The following is a 22152-nucleotide window of genomic DNA, read 5'->3' on the forward strand; positions in this document are numbered from 1 at the left end:
CCCCCACTGCGATGGAAAGATCAGGTGGAGAAGGACTTGGCTTCACTTGGCGTTTCCAATTGGCGTCAGTTGGCACAGAGGAGAAACGACTGGCGTGCTTTGCTGAACTCGGCCAAAATCGCTTAGGCGGTTACAGCGCCAAAAAAGAAGAAGAAGAAGATTCAAAACTTATTTATTTATCCATTCGTTAAGTAACTCGATTTTTTTGCAAAAGATATAAAATAAATTTCAAAAGAATTGTTATCTTTTCAAGTGATCGTGGGTGTGAAAGGTCGTGTTATGGTTGGCTCCGCGAATTTTTTTGAATTCAGCGGTTTTTAATAGCTTAACGCGATTTCAAATGCAAATAGCGATTCATATATATAATCGGAAAAAGAATTTCGCTAAATAGCAAAGTGATAGTGACACTAGTTTAAGCAAATCAAATTAAATTAAAGTATACTTTGACTAGGAAGAAAACGGTGAAAGTGAAGAGAATAGTGATAGGCGAAAAGGCGCGCAGCAGCGGCTTCGTGCTTCACATCTAGTAAACATAACACATACATACAAACACAAATAACGAATTGTGAACCATAATAAACACAAGTGTCGATAACACCGTGCGACAAGGGTCCCAAGCCTTGTAAATAAATAAAAAACACTGAAAAATCCAGTGAAGTGTCAGCCAAGAAAATGGGTGACTGCCATAAGTGCAAAGGCCTAATACGCGGTGAGAGTGGAATCCGCTGTGAAGGTATATGCGGCAAAGTGTTTCACTGGGCAAAGAAATGCTCTGATCTCGATGAGTACAGTAAAAAAGTACTTGCGGACAATGCATATGTGCGCTTTAAGTGTGATGGCTGTCTCACATATATGCATAATATTGATGAGGTGTTGCGAAACATGAATATCTCTATAGAGAATAATAGTAAAAACATAAAAGAGTGTAAAGACGACTTTCAAGAGTCACAAAAAATGCAGGTTAAAGAGCTAAAGCTCCTTTTAGAAGCTATAGAGAGGAAATTCGGTGAGCGTATAGATGCAATGCAAAGAGTTCAAAAAACATGCGAAACGAGCATTGCTGAGGCCAATAAGATGAAAGCTGTAGCTGAAGATGTGAAAAAGCATAGCCAAGATCTATGCGAAGCTATGGTACGAAATGAGAGTGAAAGTAGAAAAATATGTGAAGAAATAAAAGTCAGTAAGTGAAAAGCTGAAATCAAGTCATCATAGCAAGGCCTCATATGCTGAGCGTTTAAAAAGCGGAATAGTGAATCACAAAGTGCCGAAAATAAATAAAGAGAAACCCCTGATCATAAAACCGAAAGAGAAGCAAGACGCGATGAAAACAAAAGAGGACCTGAATAAGAACGTTGGTCCGTCTGATCTAAAAATAAGCAATGTGCAGGGTAGGAAAAGTGGTACAATCGTTATTCAAAGCGAAAACGAATCTGAGCGCGATAAAATAAAGACCGCAATTGCAAATAAAATGAGTGATCGCTATGAAATAAGAGTGCCGAATACGGCTAAAGCCAAGTTTATGGCGTTTGGAGTAAGCTTTAAATATGAAAGCGAGCAACTTATAGAAATGATAAAAAAACAAAATGAATGTTTAAAAAGTGCTGACTTTAAAATTATTAAATACATTGAAGTCAAGAAAGATAAGTCTAAATACTATAATGTGCTCATTGAAACGGACGTTGATACGTTCTCGGCAGNTCCAGTTGCAAGTTATGCAGAGCAGGGATGAACACATAATAGAGTTAAAGGAGCGATTAGAGAAAGAAGAAATTAAAAATTTTGCAATGGAAAACGGTGTAGTGTTTAGAAAACAAAAAGGTCGTTTATTATTATTCGTCCCTAAAGAGCTTGAAAAGGAATTAATAAGATTATTACACGAACAGTTAGGACACCAAGGCGTAGATAAATGTTACCAAAAAATAAAAGCGAATTACTGGTTTCCTCACATGAAGGATAAAATTAGCAATCACACAAAGAATTGCATAAGATGCATAATGTATTCAGCTCCTAAGAAAACTAATAACAGCAATCTGTATAACATACCAAAAGAACCAAAACCTTTTCACACGATCCATCTCGACCACTTAGGACAACTTCCATCTTTACAATCAAAAAGAAAACATATTTTAGTGATAATAAATGCATTCACCAAATATGTCAAGTTATACCCGGTATTAACAACTAGCACAAAAGAAGTAACAGCGGCTTTAAATAAATATTTTGAATACTACAGTCGTCCACACAGATGTATTACAGATAGAGGCAGTTGTTTCACTTCCAAAGAATTTAAGCAATATCTGTGCGATAAAAACATAACTCATGTAAAGGTGGCAGTGCACTCCCCACAAGCAAATGGACAGGCAGAAAGAGTGAACCGAAGTTTAGTGAGTATGTTAGCAAAATTAAGCGAACCGGTAGCTCACAGTGATTGGGTAAAGCAGTTAGGGAAAATCGAATTTGCAATTAATAAACATTTATATCATGCGTCAAAAAGTGTGATAGACATCCGAAAATTATCGCAACTGGTTACAGAATCACCCTTCTGAAGTATAAAATATCGGAAAGAAGTACATTTGACTGTACTTCGAAGTACGAAGTACAAGAGCGAAAAAAGAAGTACTGTACTTCTGAAAGAAGTAGGGTTGGTCACAATATGTATGAATCTTGTGAGATCCTATTAATTTTGTTAACTCACTGAATAATTTGGAGGAAATTGTGATCCTTGATCAACTGTAATATTAAGTGGAATTCCGAAACGAGGAACGTAATTTTGAAGAAATGTTGTTACTATAGTATTTGCTGAAATATCCCTAAGTGGATATGCTTCTGGCCAACGTGTATGTCTATCAATTATAGTAAAAATGTAACGATTTCCTTTTGATACAGGTAATGGACCAACAAGATCCATATGAATGTGTTCAANAGGAAATCTCCTTTTGATACAGGTAATGGACCAACAAGATCCATATGAATGTGTTCAAATCGTCCAGAAGGTATACTACTTTTTTGCACGGGTGTTTTGGTATTCTTTGAAATTTTTAATTTTTGGCAACTTCTACAAGCAGAAGTCCAATTATTTATCTCTTTACGCATATAAGGCCAAAAATATTTAGATTGAATCAAACGTCTAGTTGTACGGATACTTGGATGTGATAGAGTGAATTTTGTCAAAAATGATTTTTCTCATAGAATTTGGAACAGATGGTCTAAAAGGTTTTTGTGAAATATCACACCAAATATTAAGATCAAGAATCGGAATATTAATTTCTTTTAAATTACTATTACCATTTTGATCAGTTATAATGCCTTGAAGTGTTTGATCTTTTTTTTGTTCCTCGTATAACGTCTGAAAATTTATATCCTGAGCTAAAATCGTGTTAACATCTGGAATACATGAAAGTGTGTCAGCAACAATGTTTTCTTTCCCAGAAATGTATTGAATGTCATTTGTAAATTGTGCTATGTACTCAAGGTGTCGAATTTGTCGAGGTGATTTTTCTGATTTTGAATTTATAACATGTGTTAAATGTTTATGATCAGTGTATACAGTAAAAATTCTACCCTCAAGAAAATGTTTAAAGTGTTTAATTGAATTGTATATTGCCAAAAGCTCTCTGTCAACCGTTGAGTAATTCATTGCAGTAGGAGATAATTTTCGTGAAAAATAGGCAAGTGGTTCTAAAGTGTTATCACTAATTTGTTGTAAAACTGCACCAATAGCTGTATTTGATGCGCTTACAGCAAGTGATAATTTACCATTTTTGTCAAAATGCGTAAGCAAAGTTTGCTGTGTAAAAAGTTTCTTAACATTTTCAAAAGCATTGATTGTTTTATCTGTCCAATTTAGTTCTTTAAGTTTATGTTTAGTTGAAAATGTTAACATTTCATGTAGAGGACTAAGTTCTGTTGCTAACATCTTTACGTATCTGTGATAATAGTTAACCATGCCTGAAAATTTTTGTAACTTGTTTATAGAAAATGGTTTTTCAAAATTTGTAATTGTTTCAATTCGATCGAAAGAAGGTTTAATTCCTTTACCTGAAATTTCATAACTTAGAAAATCCAATTTGCTTGTCCCAAAAATACATTTGCTGGGCTTAATATTCAAATTATATTTTTCAAGTCTATCAAATACAGATTTTAAATGCTCAAAATGCTGATCTTCGTTATCACTTGCAACAAGAATATCGTCAATATAGACAAAAACAAATTCTAAGCCTGAAAATACTTCATTTATAAACCGTTGAAATGTTTGTGCACTGTTTCGTAAATTGAAAGGCATACGTACAAACTCAAACATTCCAAAGGGAGTAGTTATTGCTGTTTTGTGAATACCTTCTTCAGTCAAGATCAATTTTTGAAAATATTTGTTTATTTTTAAAATCAATATTTAAATCATGAATGTGAGGTAACGGATAACGATCAGGTATAGTAATGCAGTTAAGTATTCTGTAATCTCCACAAGGTCTCCAATCATTTGGTTCTTTTTTGGGAACCAAATGTAAAGGAGATGCAATGTGGGAGTTTGAAGGTCTATATATACCCGTTTTAATTAAAAATTCAAATTCAGTTTTAGCTATTTTTAATTTAATTGGATCAAGACGACGAGGTTTGGAGAAAGGTAGAACTCCTTTTGTTTCAATTCTGTGAACCGTTTGGTGTTGCACTGGCTTAGTGTAATCTGGTTCACAGGTTATTGAAGGAAAATCATTTAAAATTTTAGAAAATTTATTTTCAATAATTGGTATCTTAAGTGAAAAAATATGACAGAAACCTGAAGATACAGAAGTCTTTAATTTAGTTTAGAAATCAATAATTTCTTTGTTTTTAATATCAACTAATATACCGAATTTTTCTAAAAAATTTGCACCAATAATCGGAGTTGAAATATCTGCCAAAATGAAAGGAAATTCAAAATCTCGTCTTAAACCCAAATCAATTTTTAAAAGTTTTGTACCGAATGTTTTAATAGAAGAATCTTTAGCTGCAGTCAAATTAAGATCTGAATTTCTTTTATATGATTTAAATTTAGAAGAAGCAACCACAGAAACTATCGCACCAGTATCTATTAAAAAGTTTAATTTATTGAATTTATCAAAGATAAAAAGGCGGCGAGAAGGTTTAACGCCATTTCCATTATTAGCCACCGTCATAACCCCTCGCTAGGGCAGGCACCTTGCCGTTGGTGCGGGGGCTTAGCTGAATTGCCGATCAGCCCATCTCTGGTCTGGGGTATCGTGGACGCGCTCGTCGCTTCTGCGCTACCTTGTCTCCAGATTGGGGCTGCCGGCAAACAGTGACCAAGAACTGCCACCTCCTAATCCAGGGTGTTACGCGACACCGTGCCTATTGGACGGTTTGCAGCCAGGAGGAAAAACCGGCTGTATTATAACGGCGCCTCTTCGACACCGGGCCGCATCGAGGAGTAACGGTGGCCTTACCGCGACATGGGGCGCTGGCGCGGCGGACCAGATAAGATCCCCTACTACAACTTTGACTGCTGAGCTTGCCTAGCCGGGCTGGCAGTCGTACGAACAAGATGAATACAACTAAAAACCAAAAAAACACAAAAACAACAAAAACCATCGCGAAATCCGCGAAAACAGCTACAGCTACAGCTACAACTACAGCCACAACAGCTGCAACAGCCACACCATCAGCAACAGCCTCTACAACAGTCACAACTACAGCTACAACAGCAGCAGCAGCCACGAAGACAGTTATGTCAAGGGCACCAAAGGTACCAACGGTCAAGCTCGGCAGTTCTATGCTGGGCGAAGGTAAAGGCACCAGGCGCATGGGAGGCTTTCTTGCGAGCCTATCCGAGGAGGAGGCTGCCCTTTTTATTGAACACGCCAGAGAAGATGAGAGGCCAAGCACTAGCAGTGGCGGCGTGGATCGGGCGCAGCTTCGGTCGGAGGGCACCAAGGGTGCAGAGGCTCTGGCCTCAAAAAACAGGCACCGATCGCCAAGCAGGAACCGGGGGGCCAGTTGGCGTCGCTCCAGGAGTCGTGACCGCTCCCGGAGCCATGACCGCTCGGGGAGCCGAGGCCGATCCGAGGGTCGGCATCGCTCGAAGAGCAGGCATCGCTCAGGCAGTGGGCACCGCTCTAGCAGTAGGCACCGCAGGTCTCCTAGTCGAACCTCATCGCTCGAGTCAGGGTGGCAGCTGCAAGACAGCAAAAAGAAAAGCCGCAGGTGTAGACCGCCTCCACTTCCGCCCTCCGGTCAACCGGGAGCCCTTGACGACCACCATCGAGCTGGTCTTAGTGGATCGGGGGTCAAGTGGTATCTCCGGTACCTGGAGCAGGGGAAGAAGCCGAGCGTAGCCCGCGCAATGGCGGAAGTAAGGCAAGAGGTGGAGAAAGAGGCACAAGAGAGTGGTAAGACGGCTGCAACCGCCGGTATGCAGCAGAGAGGCGAACTACCCGCGCCTGCTGAAAAGCAGAGAAGCGGGCAACAGCATCAGAGACCCGCGCCTGCTGAAAAGCAGAGAAGCGGGCAACAGCAGCAGAGACCCGCGCCTGCTGAAAAGCAGAGAAGCGGGCTACAGCATCAGAAACCCGCGCCTGCTGAAAAGCAGAGAAGCGGGCAACAGCAGCAGAGACCCGCGCCCGCCAAATGGCGGAGAAGCGGGGAACCTACAGGTACCACAACAGGCTCAACAACAGCTACTCCAAAACGCACCAGCCTACAGGTCACACCACCTGAGCCACCGTCCCCCAAACGGCCGCGGGGGCTCCCACCCCCTCCAACAGAGTCTAGGGGCTTGGATGGGTCCGCGGGCCAGGGTCAGCCACAGGAGGGAATCACTAAGCAGCCTAGCTATTCAGATGCTCTTAAAGGCATCCGGGTGGCTGTACTGCCCTGTGATTACCCTGCTGCTGCCCTAAGCCCTGAGGACCTGACCAAACTCCAGGACGCCATCATGGATGAGGTCCTTAAAGGGTGGAAGCACGCACTGGTCTTTTGTGGGGTATTTTTCAGGTCAGGTATGCTCCTTGTGGACTGCAAGGATGAGCGGACCGCAGCATGGCTGGTGGATAAGGCACCAAACATTGAGGGATGGGAGGGGCCCGCGTTATGTACCAAGAGGGGGGATGATATCCCGCCGGTGCATAATATCTCGGTGTTCTTCCCAAGATGCGCCGATAAATCGGCGGAGTACGTGCTGGGGCTCATCAAGGCCCAGAATGAGGACATCCACACTGCTGCGTGGAAGGTGGTTTCATGCGGCGCCGAAGATAACGGTCTCAGGCTCAACCTGGGGATCGATGAGGCGTCGTATGTCAGCATTAAGAGGGCCGGATTCACAATCAACTTCCGGTACAGTTTTGTTACGGTGCGGCCATGGCGGCATAAGACGACAGGCAGCAAGGAGTCAGAGTCCCAAGACATGCAAGTCGACGAGACTACTGACTCCACTGCTGCCCCAGCGACCGAGTCGACCACGGCCCCACTGGGAGATCAGCTATCGGAATTAGCACAGGCACCAGCTCTTGTGAGCGCTCCCGGGCCAAGTGTCACCGACTACATGCGCACCACACAAGAGCTCCTAGCGGACATAAGCAGGCTCGAACTCGACAGAGAGGGCGAGGGTGAGGCACGGCTTTCGAACATCGAGGACGAGCCCCAACTATGAGCCCAACAGCGCTAACAGTAGCCCAGGTCAACTTGCATCACGCGGTGGCCGCCTCGGCGATCATTGCAAGCAGGTTTGCCACGGAGGACCTGGGAATCCTACTGATTCAGGAACCGTGGACCTACAGAGGCCAGGTGAGGGGCCTCAATCATAACAACAATAAGGTAATTTGGGACCTTTCCTGCGAGAGGCCCAGAGCGTGCGTAGTGCTAAAGAATAATATTAATTACTTTTGCATTACAGAATTTCTTACACAGGATCTGGTAGCGGTCCAAGCTACCTTAAGGGTCAACGGGAAGGAACTGGAGGTGGTCTTGGCTGCAGCCTACTTTCCGGGGGACAACGCCAACGTGCCGCCTCTTGAGGTACAGCAGCTGCTGGAATTTTGCCGCAGGAAACGACTTCCACCGATTCTTGGCTGCGATGCGAACGCCCACAATATAGAGTGGGGCAGCTCGGACACAAACCGTAGGGGTGAGTGCTTATTAGAATATATTATCAGTGAAGACCTGTGCATCCATAATGTCGGTAATGAACCAACGTTCATAACCAGGGTCAGAGAGGAGGTACTCGACATCACTCTCAGCAACAGACTGGCCAGCCCTCTGATCGTTCAGTGGCGGGTCTCATCTGAGCCCTCACTGTCGGATCACAGGATTATCCGATTTGCACTGGGAGCTGAGGTTCTGACAGGTCACCCAAAGAGGAACCCCAGGAAAACAGACTGGGATAAATATGAAGAGGTACTTAGGTTGAACCTAAGCAGAATAGAGGCACAACATAAAAAGGTGGATTGTATGGAGTTAGAGGACAGGGTCAACAAGCTGAACGGCACCATTCTGAATGCCTTTACCTCCAGCTGTCCCGTGTCAAAGCCAAAAGGGAAAGCTCAGCCTCCCTGGTGGACACGGGAGATTAGGAAGGCCAAGCGTAGCAGCTTCAGAACTTTTTGTGAGAATATCGCATCTACTCCTGCAGCTGCTAGGCTGCATAAAGCCTTAGCGAGAGACAACACAGGGACCAGACTGGCTATTAGGCTACCTAATGGGGCCTTTTCAGGTAATGAACAGGAGAGGGCACTCGCTCTGCTATCGGCCCACTTTCCGGACGCCATTCCCACCGCTGGGGATACGTTGTTCCGTGCGTTCAGGCCATCCCCACCGGACTGGAAGGTGGCTAGAAGCCTTATAAACCGGCAAACAGTGCGGTGGGCTCTGGACTCCTTCGAACGGTACAAGGCCCCTGGGGTGGATGGTGTATGTCCGGCGCTACTAAAGCACGGCGGGGAGCTCTTACTGCCACATCTGGTGGACATTATGAGGGACAGTCTAGCACTGGCTCACATTCCCAAGGTGTGGCAAAGGGCTAGGGTTACTTTTATCCCGAAGGTAGGTAAGAGGGATTACTCTCTTGCCAAGTCATTCAGGCCGATAAGTCTCACATCCTTTATGTTAAAGGCAATGGAGAAAATTATTGACCATGAAATCAGGTATAACACTCTAAAACAAACCCCTCTGCATTCCAACCAGCACGCGTACAGGGTGGGGAGATCCACGGATACTGCGCTGTATGCCTTAACGGAGGAAATACAAGGGGCCTTTGAGTGTGATGAGGTGGTGCTCTGTGCCTTCCTCGATATCGAGGGGGCCTTCGATAACGCCTCCCATTTGGGAGTCGACAGAGCTCTTGGGAAACATAACGTTCAGCCAACCATCCGAAGATGGATAGAAAGGTTACTTCAGACCAGGATTGCCGAAACTGAAGTCGGTGACAGCGTCGTTCAAATACAAACGACTAAAGGGTGCCCACAAGGGGGGGTATTATCTCCTCTACTGTGGAGCTTAGTTGTGGACGAACTCCTACAGATACTCACTAACGAGGGCGTCCGCTGCCAAGGGTACGCGGACGACATAGTGATTATCGCTAGAGGGAAGTTCGCAAGTACTCTCTGTGACATCGTCCAAAAAGGACTTAACCTTGCGAAAAGGTGGTGCACAGACGTAGGTCTAAATATCAACCCTTCTAAGACAGCCATAGTCCCCTTCACCAAGAAACGAAATCTCCAGGGGATGAGGAACTTGACCTTGGACGGGGTCGCAATCAGTGTCGCCACAGAGGTTAGGTATCTGGGGCTTACCCTGGACTCCAAGCTTCTGTGACCCTCTCCAAGATTCAACGTCTGGCATGTGTTTGCATTACGGGAGCAATGCGCACATGCCCGACGGCAGCGCTAGAGGTAATGCTGGAACTCGAGCCACTGCATCTCTCAATTGAACAGGCTGCAAAGCGAACCCTCCTTAACTTTGCGAGAGAGGGCTTCGGCAAAGGCAAGGTGTTATCATCTAGGAACAGGGACAAGCTAGGCACCCAGCTCCCCCTGGCTTTGTTCCCCAGGGACGATATCAACAGAGAGGTGACATTCAAGAGAAATTTCAGGACCCACACATATAGCAAGGCGACCTGGTGTACCTCTATTATGGAGAGTCACATACAGGCGAGCACAATACAGTGGTACACGGACGGCTCTAAAACACCCGCGGGGATTGGAGCAGGCGTGTACGGCCCTAGGCTGAAGCTTTCGATGTCCCTGGGGACTTTCCCTAGCATCTTTCAAGCGGAGGTCTATGCCATCAGTATGTGCGCTGAGATTAATATTCGCAGGAACTATAGGAATGAAAGGATACTTATACTAAGTGATAGCCAGGCGGCATTAAGGGCCCTCGCATCATTCGAGATCAAGTCCTCCTTGGTTAGGGAGTGTGTCGAGAGGCTCAATGCTCTGGCGGAGGTCAATGATATCCAACTAATGTGGGTACCAGGGCACATGGGGGTCGCAGGAAATGAGGAAGCTGATCATCTGGCCAGAACGGCCGCTTCCTCGACCCCGATAGGACCTGAGCCCTTTCTGGCAGTAGGACCAAACACCATAAAGGAAATGCTCAGAAGGGACAACAGCAAACTGAGGGAATTACACTGGCTTGGCACCATGGGCCAACGTCAGGCAAAAAGCTTATTAGGAGGTTACAATCTGTCAAGATACAGGCTTCTCATGGATCTCCCGAAAGAGAAACTAAGGATTATTACAGGTTTTTTGACGGGCCACTGTAGGCTCAGAGGGCACCTGCATAAATTAGGTATCTGGTCCAGCGACCTGTGTCGCTTTTGCGATGCAGCCAAAGAGACCCCTCTACACCTTCTTATGGAGTGTGATGCCGTTGCACGCAGGAGGTATAGGAGCATAGGGCATGTCTGGCCAAGAGAGGAGCACATACACTCACTGTCCCCGGGGTCTATTATGAAATTTATAGACACTCTGGGGCTGGTTGATGTATTGTGATGAGCTAGGGGCACAATAGACCTATTGGTCGCAGTGCCATACCCAACCAACTATCTCTATCTCTCACCGTCATAATGGAACGATTTAGTTTAAAGCATTTGTATTTGAATGATCACTATTTGTATTAAAATTACAAGGTTGAATACATTTATAGGCGTTATTTTTGAATTTTCTGTGGTACCAACAAATGTTTTGATTAGAATTATCTCTTGATCTAGAAAACCTTCTTGACTTAGAATGACTTCTTTCTCTAGATCTTTCTCTAAGTTTTAATTCATTAATATCCATAGTAATCTTGTTTAAATTTTGATAAATAGTTGTAGTCAACTCAGTCAAATATTTAATACATTGTTCAAGAATATTATTATTATTTTCTACACTAGCAATACTTAAAGATTTAGATGTCTGGGGTTTATTAATCAAATCAAACAATTTATCTGCAAGAGAAATAATTTCTTCAGAATTTTGATTACTACAGGATGTTATATGAATTTGAATTTGTTGCGGTAATTTTCTACTCCACAATTTAAATAAAAGTTCTCTACTAACAATTGATTTTGTACCTGCTAAAGACTTCATATGTCTAAAAAGTTCTGATGGTGACCGATCACCTAGTTCAGTATTTGAAAATAATTGTTCAAGTATCTTTTCTTCGATAAGAGAAAATCTTTCGCACAAAACCTTTTTGATGGTTTCGTATTTGTTGATTGATGGCGGTGGATTGATAACATCAATAATTTTTGAAAACGTTTCTCGTTGAAGAACAATCAAAATGTTTTGAAATTTGATATTATCATCACATATATTATCAATTTCGAATTGTCCTTCTACAAGCAGAAACCATGCTTCGGGGCAATCTTCCCAAAAATTAGGTAATTTAATAGATTTTGAAATATTCGAACTAAAGTTATTTTCATTTTGTGTCAAACTGTTAGAATTTATATTTTGTGTAGTATTTAAATCTGAGGTGTGAGTTTGATTTTCATTTTGGTTTTCTGTTGTTGAGAAGTTGCATGTACGTATAGGTGATCGATGCATTTTTAAAATCTACTGGAGAAGGAGTGTACAAGAGAAATAATTTCAACAATATTAATACTAATAACAAATACTTAATATTAAGTAATAATGTAATAAGTTTGTTAATATTGTTAAATATTCAAAAATGTATATATGTAATTTAGATATTACGTCAAAGAAAGACTTAAGATAAGAACTTATATTGAAAATATCTTGCAATACAAATTAATACTAAAGTTATATTTAATCTAAAAATTAAACAATACAGCTCACCAAGTTTGATCGTATGAAATTGAACGCTCATTGCTTCAATAAGATACATATGTAGAGGCCAAAATTTAAAAAAAATCCTCATTGGTGTCTTTGAGCTTGTTAGTTTTGCAAACTGCAACTGCTATGGCTATTATTGTTATAGATCCTTGCTGCACTTGTATAGCTTGTGAAAATTTTGATATATTGAAATTGTTGATGTGCGAACTGCTTTTGAAGTTGTTGATGATGTAGTTGTGAAACCTTCTCGCAATTGTTGCACTTATATATATATTTACTATTAATGATCTTTGGAATTCATGTTATACATGATTGTGGAAAGAAACTTTTGCTTAAGAGATTATTAAGGCACTCGGCACATTACGCGCCTAATCAAAGTAGAGTAATCGTGTCATCATACCGAAACGAATGCATGACGACTCGACTTCTGCACACTTGCACGCCCTGCATAAGTCACCAGCTAATAAACACATAACAAATTTTTTGGTCGTTCTTTCGCAACACGCACTTCCGCAAATATTTCTTCTCCGAAATATTGCAATTGCACGAATTTTAGCACGAAATCATTCATTTCCACTTATTTTCTATTGAATTGACAAACAAATTTTTGTCCCACACAAAAAAGTAAACAAATGACGATTTCAAAACTGCAAGCGCCTTACAATGTTGGGCGCTTCGATTCATGAAGCTGTTATGATTAGGCGCAAACATGATTTTGAATCGTAATCTACAGAGCTTCATTGAAATACATGGGTTCGGCATAAAAGCTTTATACTTTAGTATGCCGAAACGATTACACTACTGTGATTAGGAGCTTAATGTGCGGAGTGCCTAAATGATGATACGACGTAACTTATTGCAACTTATGTAACCATAAAAGGAACAAGGTAATTTGGGACCTCTCCTGTGAGAGGCCCAGAGCGTGTGTAGTGCTTAATGAAAATATTGATTACTTTTGCATTACAGAATTTTTAACACAGGACCTAGTCGCAGTGCAGACGTCGCTGACCATTTGCGATAGCAACGTAGAGGTGGTGTTCGCTGCGGCCTACTTTCCGGGGGACAGCAGCTATGCCCCACCACAAGAGGTACAGAGGTTAGTGGAGTACTGCAGGAGGAGACGGCTCCATCTTATAGTGGGGTGCGATGCGAACGCCCATAATGTTGAATGGGGCAGCACGGACACAAATCGCAGAGGTGAGTGTCTCTTAGAGTACATTTTAAGCGAGGAACTTAGCATCCACAATGTTGGCCAAACACCGACATTTGTCACGAGGGCTAGGAAATTAGTACTGGACGTTACGCTCAGCAACAGATTGGCTAGTCCTCTGGTGATCCAATGGAGGGTCTCGTCGGAACCTTCATTATCGGACCACAGGATTATCCAATTTGTGTTGGGAGCGGAGGCGAGAACAAACCAAGCAACTAGAAACCCCAGGAAAACTGACTGGGAGCGATACAGCGAAAATTTAAAATCAAACTTGACTGAAATACAGTCCAAGAACAGGCACGTCGATCATATGAGGTTAGAGAACACCGTTAACGAACTGAATAGCGCCATAATGGATGCCTTTCACTCCAGCTGCCCTGAGGCGAAAGCAAAAGGAAAGGCTCAGCCCAGCTGGTGGTCTCGGGAGCTATCGGTGCTCAGAAAGCAGGTACGGAAACTTTTTAACAGGGCAAAGCGTACAGGGCTTTGGGCGGAGTATTCAGCCAGTTTAACTAATTACAGTAAAGAGATCAGGAAGGCCAAACGGGGCAGCTTCAGGAAGTTCTGTGAGGACATCACATCGACTCCTGCAGCCGCTAGACTACATAAGGCCCTGGCGAGGGATCATACTGACACCAAACTAGCAATCCGGCTAGCTAATGGTACCTACTCAGGGAACGAAAAAGAGAGGGCGCTTGCCCTGCTCTCGGCCCACTTCCCGGATGCCACTCCGACCACGAGGGAGGTCCCATGCCAAAGAAGTAGGCCATCCCCTGCAGACTGGAAGCTGGCTAGAAGACTAATCACCCACCGATCAGTCTGCTGGGCTTTGGACTCCTTTGATCGGTACAAATCCCCTGGGGTGGATGGCATCTATCCAGTGTTGCTGAAGCAAGGTAAGGAGTTCCTACTGCCACACCTCGTCAACATCATGCGGGCGAGCTTAGCGCTTGCCCATATCCCCGAGGCGTGGCAAAGAGCTCGGGTTATATTTATCCCGAAGATAGGTAAGAGAGACTACTCTCTCGCTAAGTCCTTCAGGCCGATAAGTCTTACCTCCTTTCTGCTAAAAGCAATGGAGAAGGTCATCGACCATGAAATTAGGAACAACACCCTTAAGGTAGCGCCTTTGCACCCCGACCAACATGCCTACAGAGTGGGCAGGTCCACGGACACTGCACTATACGCCCTGTCCACGGATATACAAGGTGCTCTTGAGTGTGGGGAGACAGTACTCTGTGCCTTCATCGACATTGAGGGGGCGTTTGACAACACCTCTCACGGTAGTGTCGACCGGGCGCTTGAAAAACGTAACGTACAGGCAACCATCCGTAGGTGGATAGTCAGGTTACTCAACACAAGGATAGCTGAAACCGACATCGGGGACGGCGTAGTACAGCTACAAACTACAAGAGGTTGCCCACAGGGAGGAGTTTTATCCCCTCTTCTGTGGAGCTTAGTTGTGGACGAACTTCTACAGATCCTCACTGATAATGGCATCCGTTGTCAAGGTTATGCGGATGACATTGTGATTATTGCCAGGGGGAAGTTCGTGAGCACTCTATGCGATATAGTTCAAAGGGGACTAAACCTTGCGAGAGGCTGGTGCTTGAGTATGGGCCTGAGCATCAACCCCTCCAAATCCGTTATCGTCCCCTTTTCTAGAAGAAGAACACTCCCAGGTATGAGGAACATCACTTTGAATGGGGTCGCCGTCAACGTCGCCACCGAAGTCAAGTACCTAGGACTAACACTAGATTCCAGGCTTCTGTGGAAGGCGCATGTCGACGCGACCACATCCAAAGCCACGAGGGCACTAATGGTTTGCAAACGTCTGGCCGGGAAGTCTTGGGGCTGCAGTCCCAAGATCCTAAGATGGATGTATACCATGATAGTTAGACCAATAGTTACTTATGGGGCAGTGGCGTGGGTATCGAGGACCACCCTCGCAACGGTGAGACAATCCCTCGCTAAGCTTCAACGTCTGGCGTGTGTATGCATTACGGGGGCAATGCGCACATGCCCGACGGCGGCGCTAGAGGTGATTCTGGAGCTCGAGCCACTGCACCTTACCATTGAACAGGCAGCAAGGCGAACTCTATTGAACTTCGCAAGAGAAGGCTTTGGTAAAGGTAAAATCCTACCATCGAGGTACAGGGACAAGCTAGGCTCCCAAATTCCATTAGCTCTGTTCCCCAGAGACGACAGGCCCAAACTAGTTAGCTTTGACAGAAGATTCAAAATAGCGCTTTGCACCAAGTCGACTTGGAGCACCTCTTTTTTGGAGAGGCAGATACAAGCGAGCTCAATGCAATGGTACACAGATGGCTCCAAAACTCCCGAAGGTATTGGGGCAGGCGTTCACGGGCCAAGGCTAAAGCTTTCGGTACCCATGGGCGTATACCCAAGCATCTTCCAAGCGGAAGTCTATGCCATAAGTCTGTGTGCAGAGATTAACCTGCGTAGGAACTATCGTAATGAAAGTATTTTGATCATGAGCGACAGCCAGGCAGCACTCAAGGCCCTATTATCATTTGAGGTCAAATCCTCTCTGGTTCTGGAGTGTATTGATAAGCTCAACGCCCTGGCGGAGTACAACGACATCCAATTAAATTGGGTGCCAGGTCACGAAGGAGTTGTCGGCAATGAGGAAGCGGACCGACTAGCTGGGAATGCAGCCGCCTCGTTGCCTATAGGGTCTGAGCCCTTCATAGCGATTGGACCTAGTACAATCAAGGAAGAGCTCAGAAAGAACACAGTAAGGAATCAGCACTGGCGTAACACGGCAGGCCAACGCCAGGCTAAAAGCCTACTGGGAGGTTACAACCATACAAGGTATAGAGCAATAATAAACCTTCCCAAAGAAAGGGTAAGGATATTGACAGGCTTTCTGACGGGTCACTGCAGACTGAGAGGTCACCTGCACAGGTTGGGGATCTGGTCTAACGACCTATGTCGGTTCTGCGATGTGACTGAGGAGACCCCTCTGCATCTGCTTCGCGAATGCGAGGCAGTTGCGAGAAGACGGGAGAGACACCTAGGCCAACTCTGGCCAAGTGAGGAAGTCTTACAATCGCTAGCCCCCGGAGATCTCCTTAAATTTTTGGGTTCTCTGGGACTAGATGAGGTACTCTAAACAGTCGAGGGCACAATAGATCATTTGGTCGCAGTGCATACCTCTACTTAATCTATCTATCTATCTATCTAACTTATTGCAGACATAAATTGTTGTAAACGATGCAATTATTATAACTTGTATAATTATTCGATGAGCGATTTGAATGAAGAAAATTTTTGAAAGAAAGCAAATTCTCATATTGATATTTTCAACCATAGTCATGAACAAAATTAAATTAAATAAAACAAATAAACAGGTAAATAAAGCTTAAAGTATTAAACCCTACAATAACAACATCGACTATTTAGTATCTGTGCTAAAAAAACGACTTGACATTATAAAATGTTTAGCCAATCCAAAATACAACTGTAGTACAGTCTCTTTATTGACAGCATTAAAGCTCTGGTGATATCAAAAATTAACAATGGCATTTACTTATATTCATACGCCCCTAAACCGACCACAAACAAGGTTAATACAATAATAAATTCCAGCATTCGAATCGCCTTAGGTGCCTTCAAAACGGCCCCTATCAGGTGTCTCACCTCCGAGGCTAATATACCACCATTACATACCACTAGAGATTTGTTTACAGCTAAACTTATCAAATCTCTCATTATCATCGACAACTCTCCCCTACCTCTACTCCTGTCCAAAACCACACGTGCAAGAATAAATAAAATACCATCGTGCTTAAGCAGAATAACTAACATAGCAAAACAATTCGATATACCATTAAATGTCAAGCCCTACAAAAATTCAAAAACACCACCCTGGAAACTGCCACACACAACAATATACACAGAATTAAGCTCTCTCAAAAAAAACTCCACACCTCCTTTAGTTTTCAGAAACCGATTCCAGGAAATTGTCAGAAAACTCACCGATTTTAGAATCTTATACACCGATGGCTCAAGAGTAAATTGCAAAACTAGTTAGGGTATAGTCCAAGATAAAAACATATTTCAAATATCTCATCTTCCCCACTACAGTTCAAACTTCTCTGCCGAACTAATAGCCATTCACGAAGCTGCCAAGTACGCTACAAAGCTCCCACATAAATTTGCTATATGCTCACTCCCTGTCTTCCCTCACCTCAATTCAAAACCTCTCACATAACAACTTCTACATAAACTCAATTCGCACCATACTGTTAGAAAAACCGTATAACGTTCCCACGACAGTCGGGTCTACGTAACCGGAACGACCCAGATTTATATCTGGCCAAGGACTGTCACTCCAGCAACACTCCCCAAAAAGTCTTTGGGGAATTTGTATGCTGCTACAACAACAACAACAACAAAAACCGAATAAGCTAAAGCTGATGGACTCCGGGTCACGTACAGATAGCAGTTAATGAACTGGCGGACGCAGCAGAAAAAAATACTTTAAATACCCCCTCTCGAAATTAAACACATTATCATCAAAAACTCCAGAACGGAAACAATAATTTCTCGCAATGGTACTCAGATATATCCGAGAACTTTAGAACCATCAACGATTATCTTAAAACGAATATTAACACTCTAACCTGAAAGGACCAGACCAAAATTATAAGATTGCGACTAGGACACAGTAGACTTACACGTAAACATATAATGGACAAAAACCTATCCAACATCTGTAATTTCTGCAACGATCGCCCAATAAATACCCAACACATACTGAACACATGCACCTTCTTTAACGTACACCGTCAATCACTTACCAACATACCCTCAGACCTACTTAAAACCCACTCACTTCAAAACCTAACAACCTTAATCAACTACTTAAAATACTGCAATTTATATAATGAAATATAAGCCTACCATTCCACTCCAATAAAAGAAATAAGTATACGACTATGTATTAACCATAACCACTGCACTCCTGATATTAACTTTACCCTATTAAAACTCACTTAAACTACTTTACTAATTACCAACAGATCCTACTTTACACACATGTAGTATATCGTCGCTCCCAACGAAGAGTAGCACATCTTAAATTACCGTGGAAGACTAGCACGTTTCACTAGTAGCGTCGAAGACTAGCATATTTCATTATTCGCGTCGAAAAGTAGCACATTTCAGATTCTCACGTGGAGGACTAGCACATTTCACTATTCGCGTGGAACACTAGCACATTTCAGATTGTTGCGTAGAAGAGTAGCACATTTCAGAATTTTGCGTGGAAGAGTAGCACATTTCACTATATGCGTGGAAGAGTAGCACATTTCAGATTTTTGCGTGGAAGAGTGGCATATTTCAGATTCTCGCGTAGAATAGTAGCGAATTCATACAAAGTGGTACCAGTAGTAGTACAAAAACCAAACATAATACATGTATGTTATAATTATTTCTCCTCGACTAAGCTGAAAGTTTAATATTGTGTATGGATCTTTTCGGTCTTTTATTACAAATAGAATAAACGTTTATTTTCCTGCTACTTGTTTTGGCGCATATTCGCGTCTTCCTCAGGGAATCTATTTATAAATACGAGAAACATATATGTACATTAGGGTGGTCCAAAAATGCATGTGAAAAAGTAAAGTCGGAATGTTTATGCTCTCACCACCTAGGATTGTTCTATACCGAAAAAAATATACCCCTATTTTTTATTTTGAAATCAAAAAATATTTAGAGGTCGCTCAAAGGGCCCAAAGTTTTCCATGTATTTTATATGTGGAAAAAAACTTTTCGCAGAAATGGTATAGAATTCAAAAAAACTAATATTTTTCTATCGGAAAACTCTTTTCATCTGCAGAAGATTCCCAGTAATAATACCAAATTGTTTATTTAACCATTTTTTCATCGCAACTATAATTTATAGGTCCGCCAAAAACCCCGAAAAATGCAATGGGGGGACAAATAAAAAATCGTTAGTATTAAAAAATTGTTAAATAAATAATTGGGTATTATTATTGTAAGTCTGCTGAAGAGAACCAGAGTTTTCCGATCGAAAGGTATTAATTTTCAAGAATTCTATACCATTTCTACGAAAAGTTGTTTTTTCCCCATACTTATTAAAGTACATGGAAAACTTTGAGCGCTTTGAGCGACCTATAAATATTTTTTGATTTCAAAATAAAAAAATAGGGGTATATTTTTTTCTATATAGAACAATCCTAGGGGGTGAGAGCATTACAATTCCGACTTTACTGTTTTTGGACCACCCTAATGTACTAGCACCTCATTTCAAAGTGATATTGCTTTCCACTTATGTTTATTTATTTTTTTTAAGAATTTTCATTAAAATAAAGTTCATGAAAAAATCCATATAAACCCAAATTTAAAACTTTGTAGAAAACTAAAAAAAATCTAAAATGTTCCATATAAAAATAAATTGTGTTTATTCGTTATATGGGAACAAATGCGACAAAAAGAATCAAAGGTAATTTTAAGGCCTTTGAAACTTGTACATTATCACACTACAAATGAATCGGCTATAAAGCTTCATACTCAAAAAAATTGTATCACTTCTGAGTAAATAAGTTTGAAATTTGAATGAAATTACTCGATTTTTTCTTTAGATTTCTACAAAGTTTTGAGCGTGGGTTTACATGTTTTTTTTTTTTTTTTTATGAACTTTATTTTAATTGAAATTGAACATACTGAATGGTTAACCATATATCAATCAGACCGATTCTGAACAGAAACTCCCTGGGAGTTTTCTCTTTTCCATTTCCACCTATTGTGAATAAAAATTCCCTGACGATTTTTTATATTAAAGGGCGGAGATGAGCTGCAAAAAAGTGTGAAACAGCTTTTTTGAAATTCAAATTTCCTCCTCCCAAATTTCGAGAAAATGCTACTCCCTGGGAGTTAATTATTGGAGGTTTCCTTTCTCGGGAGAAACAAATTCCCTCACAACAAACTCCCCGGGAGTATTAAGAATTGGGCTGTATATGAATTGCATTAAGCTTAAAGGGGAAAAATGCCTTAAAAAAAACAAAAGTGGATGATCCCCAGCAAATAATCACTAAACGCTATATACCGTCTGAATTTCATGAATTTTATAATACAATTATAGAAATATAAAATACGCACTTAACTTCCAATATAAATTATGCCTTATGATTCATTTTAAACCTTAAATGTGCTACTCTTCCACGCAAAAATCTGAAATGTGCTACTTTTCCACGCGAATAGTGAAATGTGCTAGTCTTCCACGCAAAAATCTGAAATGTGCTACTTTTCGACGCGAATAATGAAATGTGCTAGTCTTCCACGCTAATAGTGAAATGTGCTAGTCTCCCACGCGAATAGTGAAATGTGTTACTCTTCGTAGGGACCGACGATATATCCACAAACGTTACAACATACACATATAAGTTAGCTTAAAGCCATAGATGCCATAGCTTCTATTTCTACATATTGTACTATAATTTAGTTATAGTTGCAATATCTTTGTAAATAAAAAAAATAAAATAAATGGGACATTCTGGAATATTCTTAAAATCTTAAAAAACATGTTAGGAGATTTCCAAATACAATCTGTGATATAAACTTTTCAATCAAATATATTGCCGCTAATATAAGGATTCATAATATATAAATTAAAAGGGAGTAGTGTAATGCGAATAAAATAAAACAAAAATGAAAAAATTAAGGAACTGTAAGTTCATAATTTACCCTAAAGCCATCCATGATCCTGTCACGTAAGAATGGTGGTGGTGGTGGAGGTGGAGGATACGGATCACGGCCGTACATTCGGTCTCTATATCCGCCGGCACTTAAACCGCGTTCACCGCCGTATAAGCGTGGACATTCTTTCGACCAATGGCCGGAACGACCGCAACGATAGCACTGCTCCGGATCACCCATGCCAGGTTTTGGGCGTACACGGCTAGTAGAAACTTGCACTTTTAGTGGTTGACCGTCAACGACGCGACCATTCAACTCCTTGATAACATCTTGAACGTCACCGATGCAATCCAAATGAACGAAGCCGTAGTTACGAACGATGTCACATTCGACAACAGTTCCATACTTTTGGAACAATTCACGCACTTCGGGCGCACGCGTTTTATCCGTTAAATTTCCCACGAAGATTTTCGTTGTTGGCGTATTAGGAGCGCGTCGACTTTTTGCCGCCTCCACTTTAATGGCGTTGTCGTTCAACACGTAACCGTTCAAATTTTGAATGGCGTCGCGACCCTGCTGTTCAGTTTCCATATGAACAAAGCCATAATTTTTCACGACATCACATTCTACGACGGTACCGTATTTTTCAAATAGTGGCCGCAGCTCCGTAGCCTGCGTCTTCTCGTCTAGATTCCCGATGAAAAGCTTGAAAGTGCCTGCTCCAGGCATTTCAACAGCTGTCCGTTATTCTTGGAATCAAGTGTTGAAAATTATATATTCCTCAAGCAAAGAGGGCGGAAAACAAACGTTTGCCGAAAATTTCTCTTAATGGATCGGATATAGCCGGACGCGACGAAACGATCAGCTTTCTAATCTCAGCACAATGTGGCGGTATAAGTAGATGACGAACCGTATGCGGCTTTGAATTTTCCCCGGAAGTTCTACATTATTAAATCAAATAGGTTTAAAAGAATTTGTCAGAACCGAGAA

General features: G+C 42.1%; 2 protein-coding genes across 3 annotated transcripts in view; one reads left to right on the plus strand and one right to left on the minus strand.

Moving 5' to 3' along the window:
* Positions 1 to 22152, minus strand: part of lark (RNA-binding protein lark) — a 40216-nt gene that overhangs the window by 17567 nt on the left and 497 nt on the right. Inside the window, exon 2 of the mRNA XM_017619217.1 lies at positions 21211 to 22103. Coding sequence (XP_017474706.1) covers positions 21211 to 21891 — 681 coding nt within the window. The 5' untranslated portion in view covers positions 21892 to 22103. The remainder of the gene's footprint in view (positions 1 to 21210; positions 22104 to 22152) is intronic.
* LOC108365228 (platelet binding protein GspB-like) lies at positions 4858 to 8475 on the plus strand. 2 transcript variants are annotated; one of them, XM_017619215.1, is made up of 2 exons: positions 4858 to 8393; positions 8431 to 8475. In XM_017619215.1, the coding sequence occupies exon 1, from the start codon at positions 5540 to 5542 to the stop codon at positions 7640 to 7642; it is 2103 nt and encodes a 700-aa protein (XP_017474704.1). In that variant the 5' UTR covers positions 4858 to 5539; the 3' UTR covers positions 7643 to 8393; positions 8431 to 8475. The 2 variants fall into 2 exon arrangements, with proteins under 2 accessions (XP_017474704.1, XP_017474705.1); XM_017619216.1 differs by having other exon boundaries at positions 4858 to 7806; positions 7886 to 8466.

The sequence above is a fragment of the Rhagoletis zephyria genome, unplaced genomic scaffold, assembly GCF_001687245.7.
Source record: "Rhagoletis zephyria isolate East Lansing unplaced genomic scaffold, Rhagoletis_zephyria_1.1 Rzeph_scaffold_01809, whole genome shotgun sequence".
Taxonomy (NCBI): domain Eukaryota; kingdom Metazoa; phylum Arthropoda; class Insecta; order Diptera; family Tephritidae; genus Rhagoletis; species Rhagoletis zephyria.

Coding starts and splice junctions, on each gene's coding strand:
- LOC108365228 (XM_017619215.1), top strand. CDS start 5,540: ATGAATACAACTAAAAACCAAAAAAACACAAAAACAACAAAAACCATC.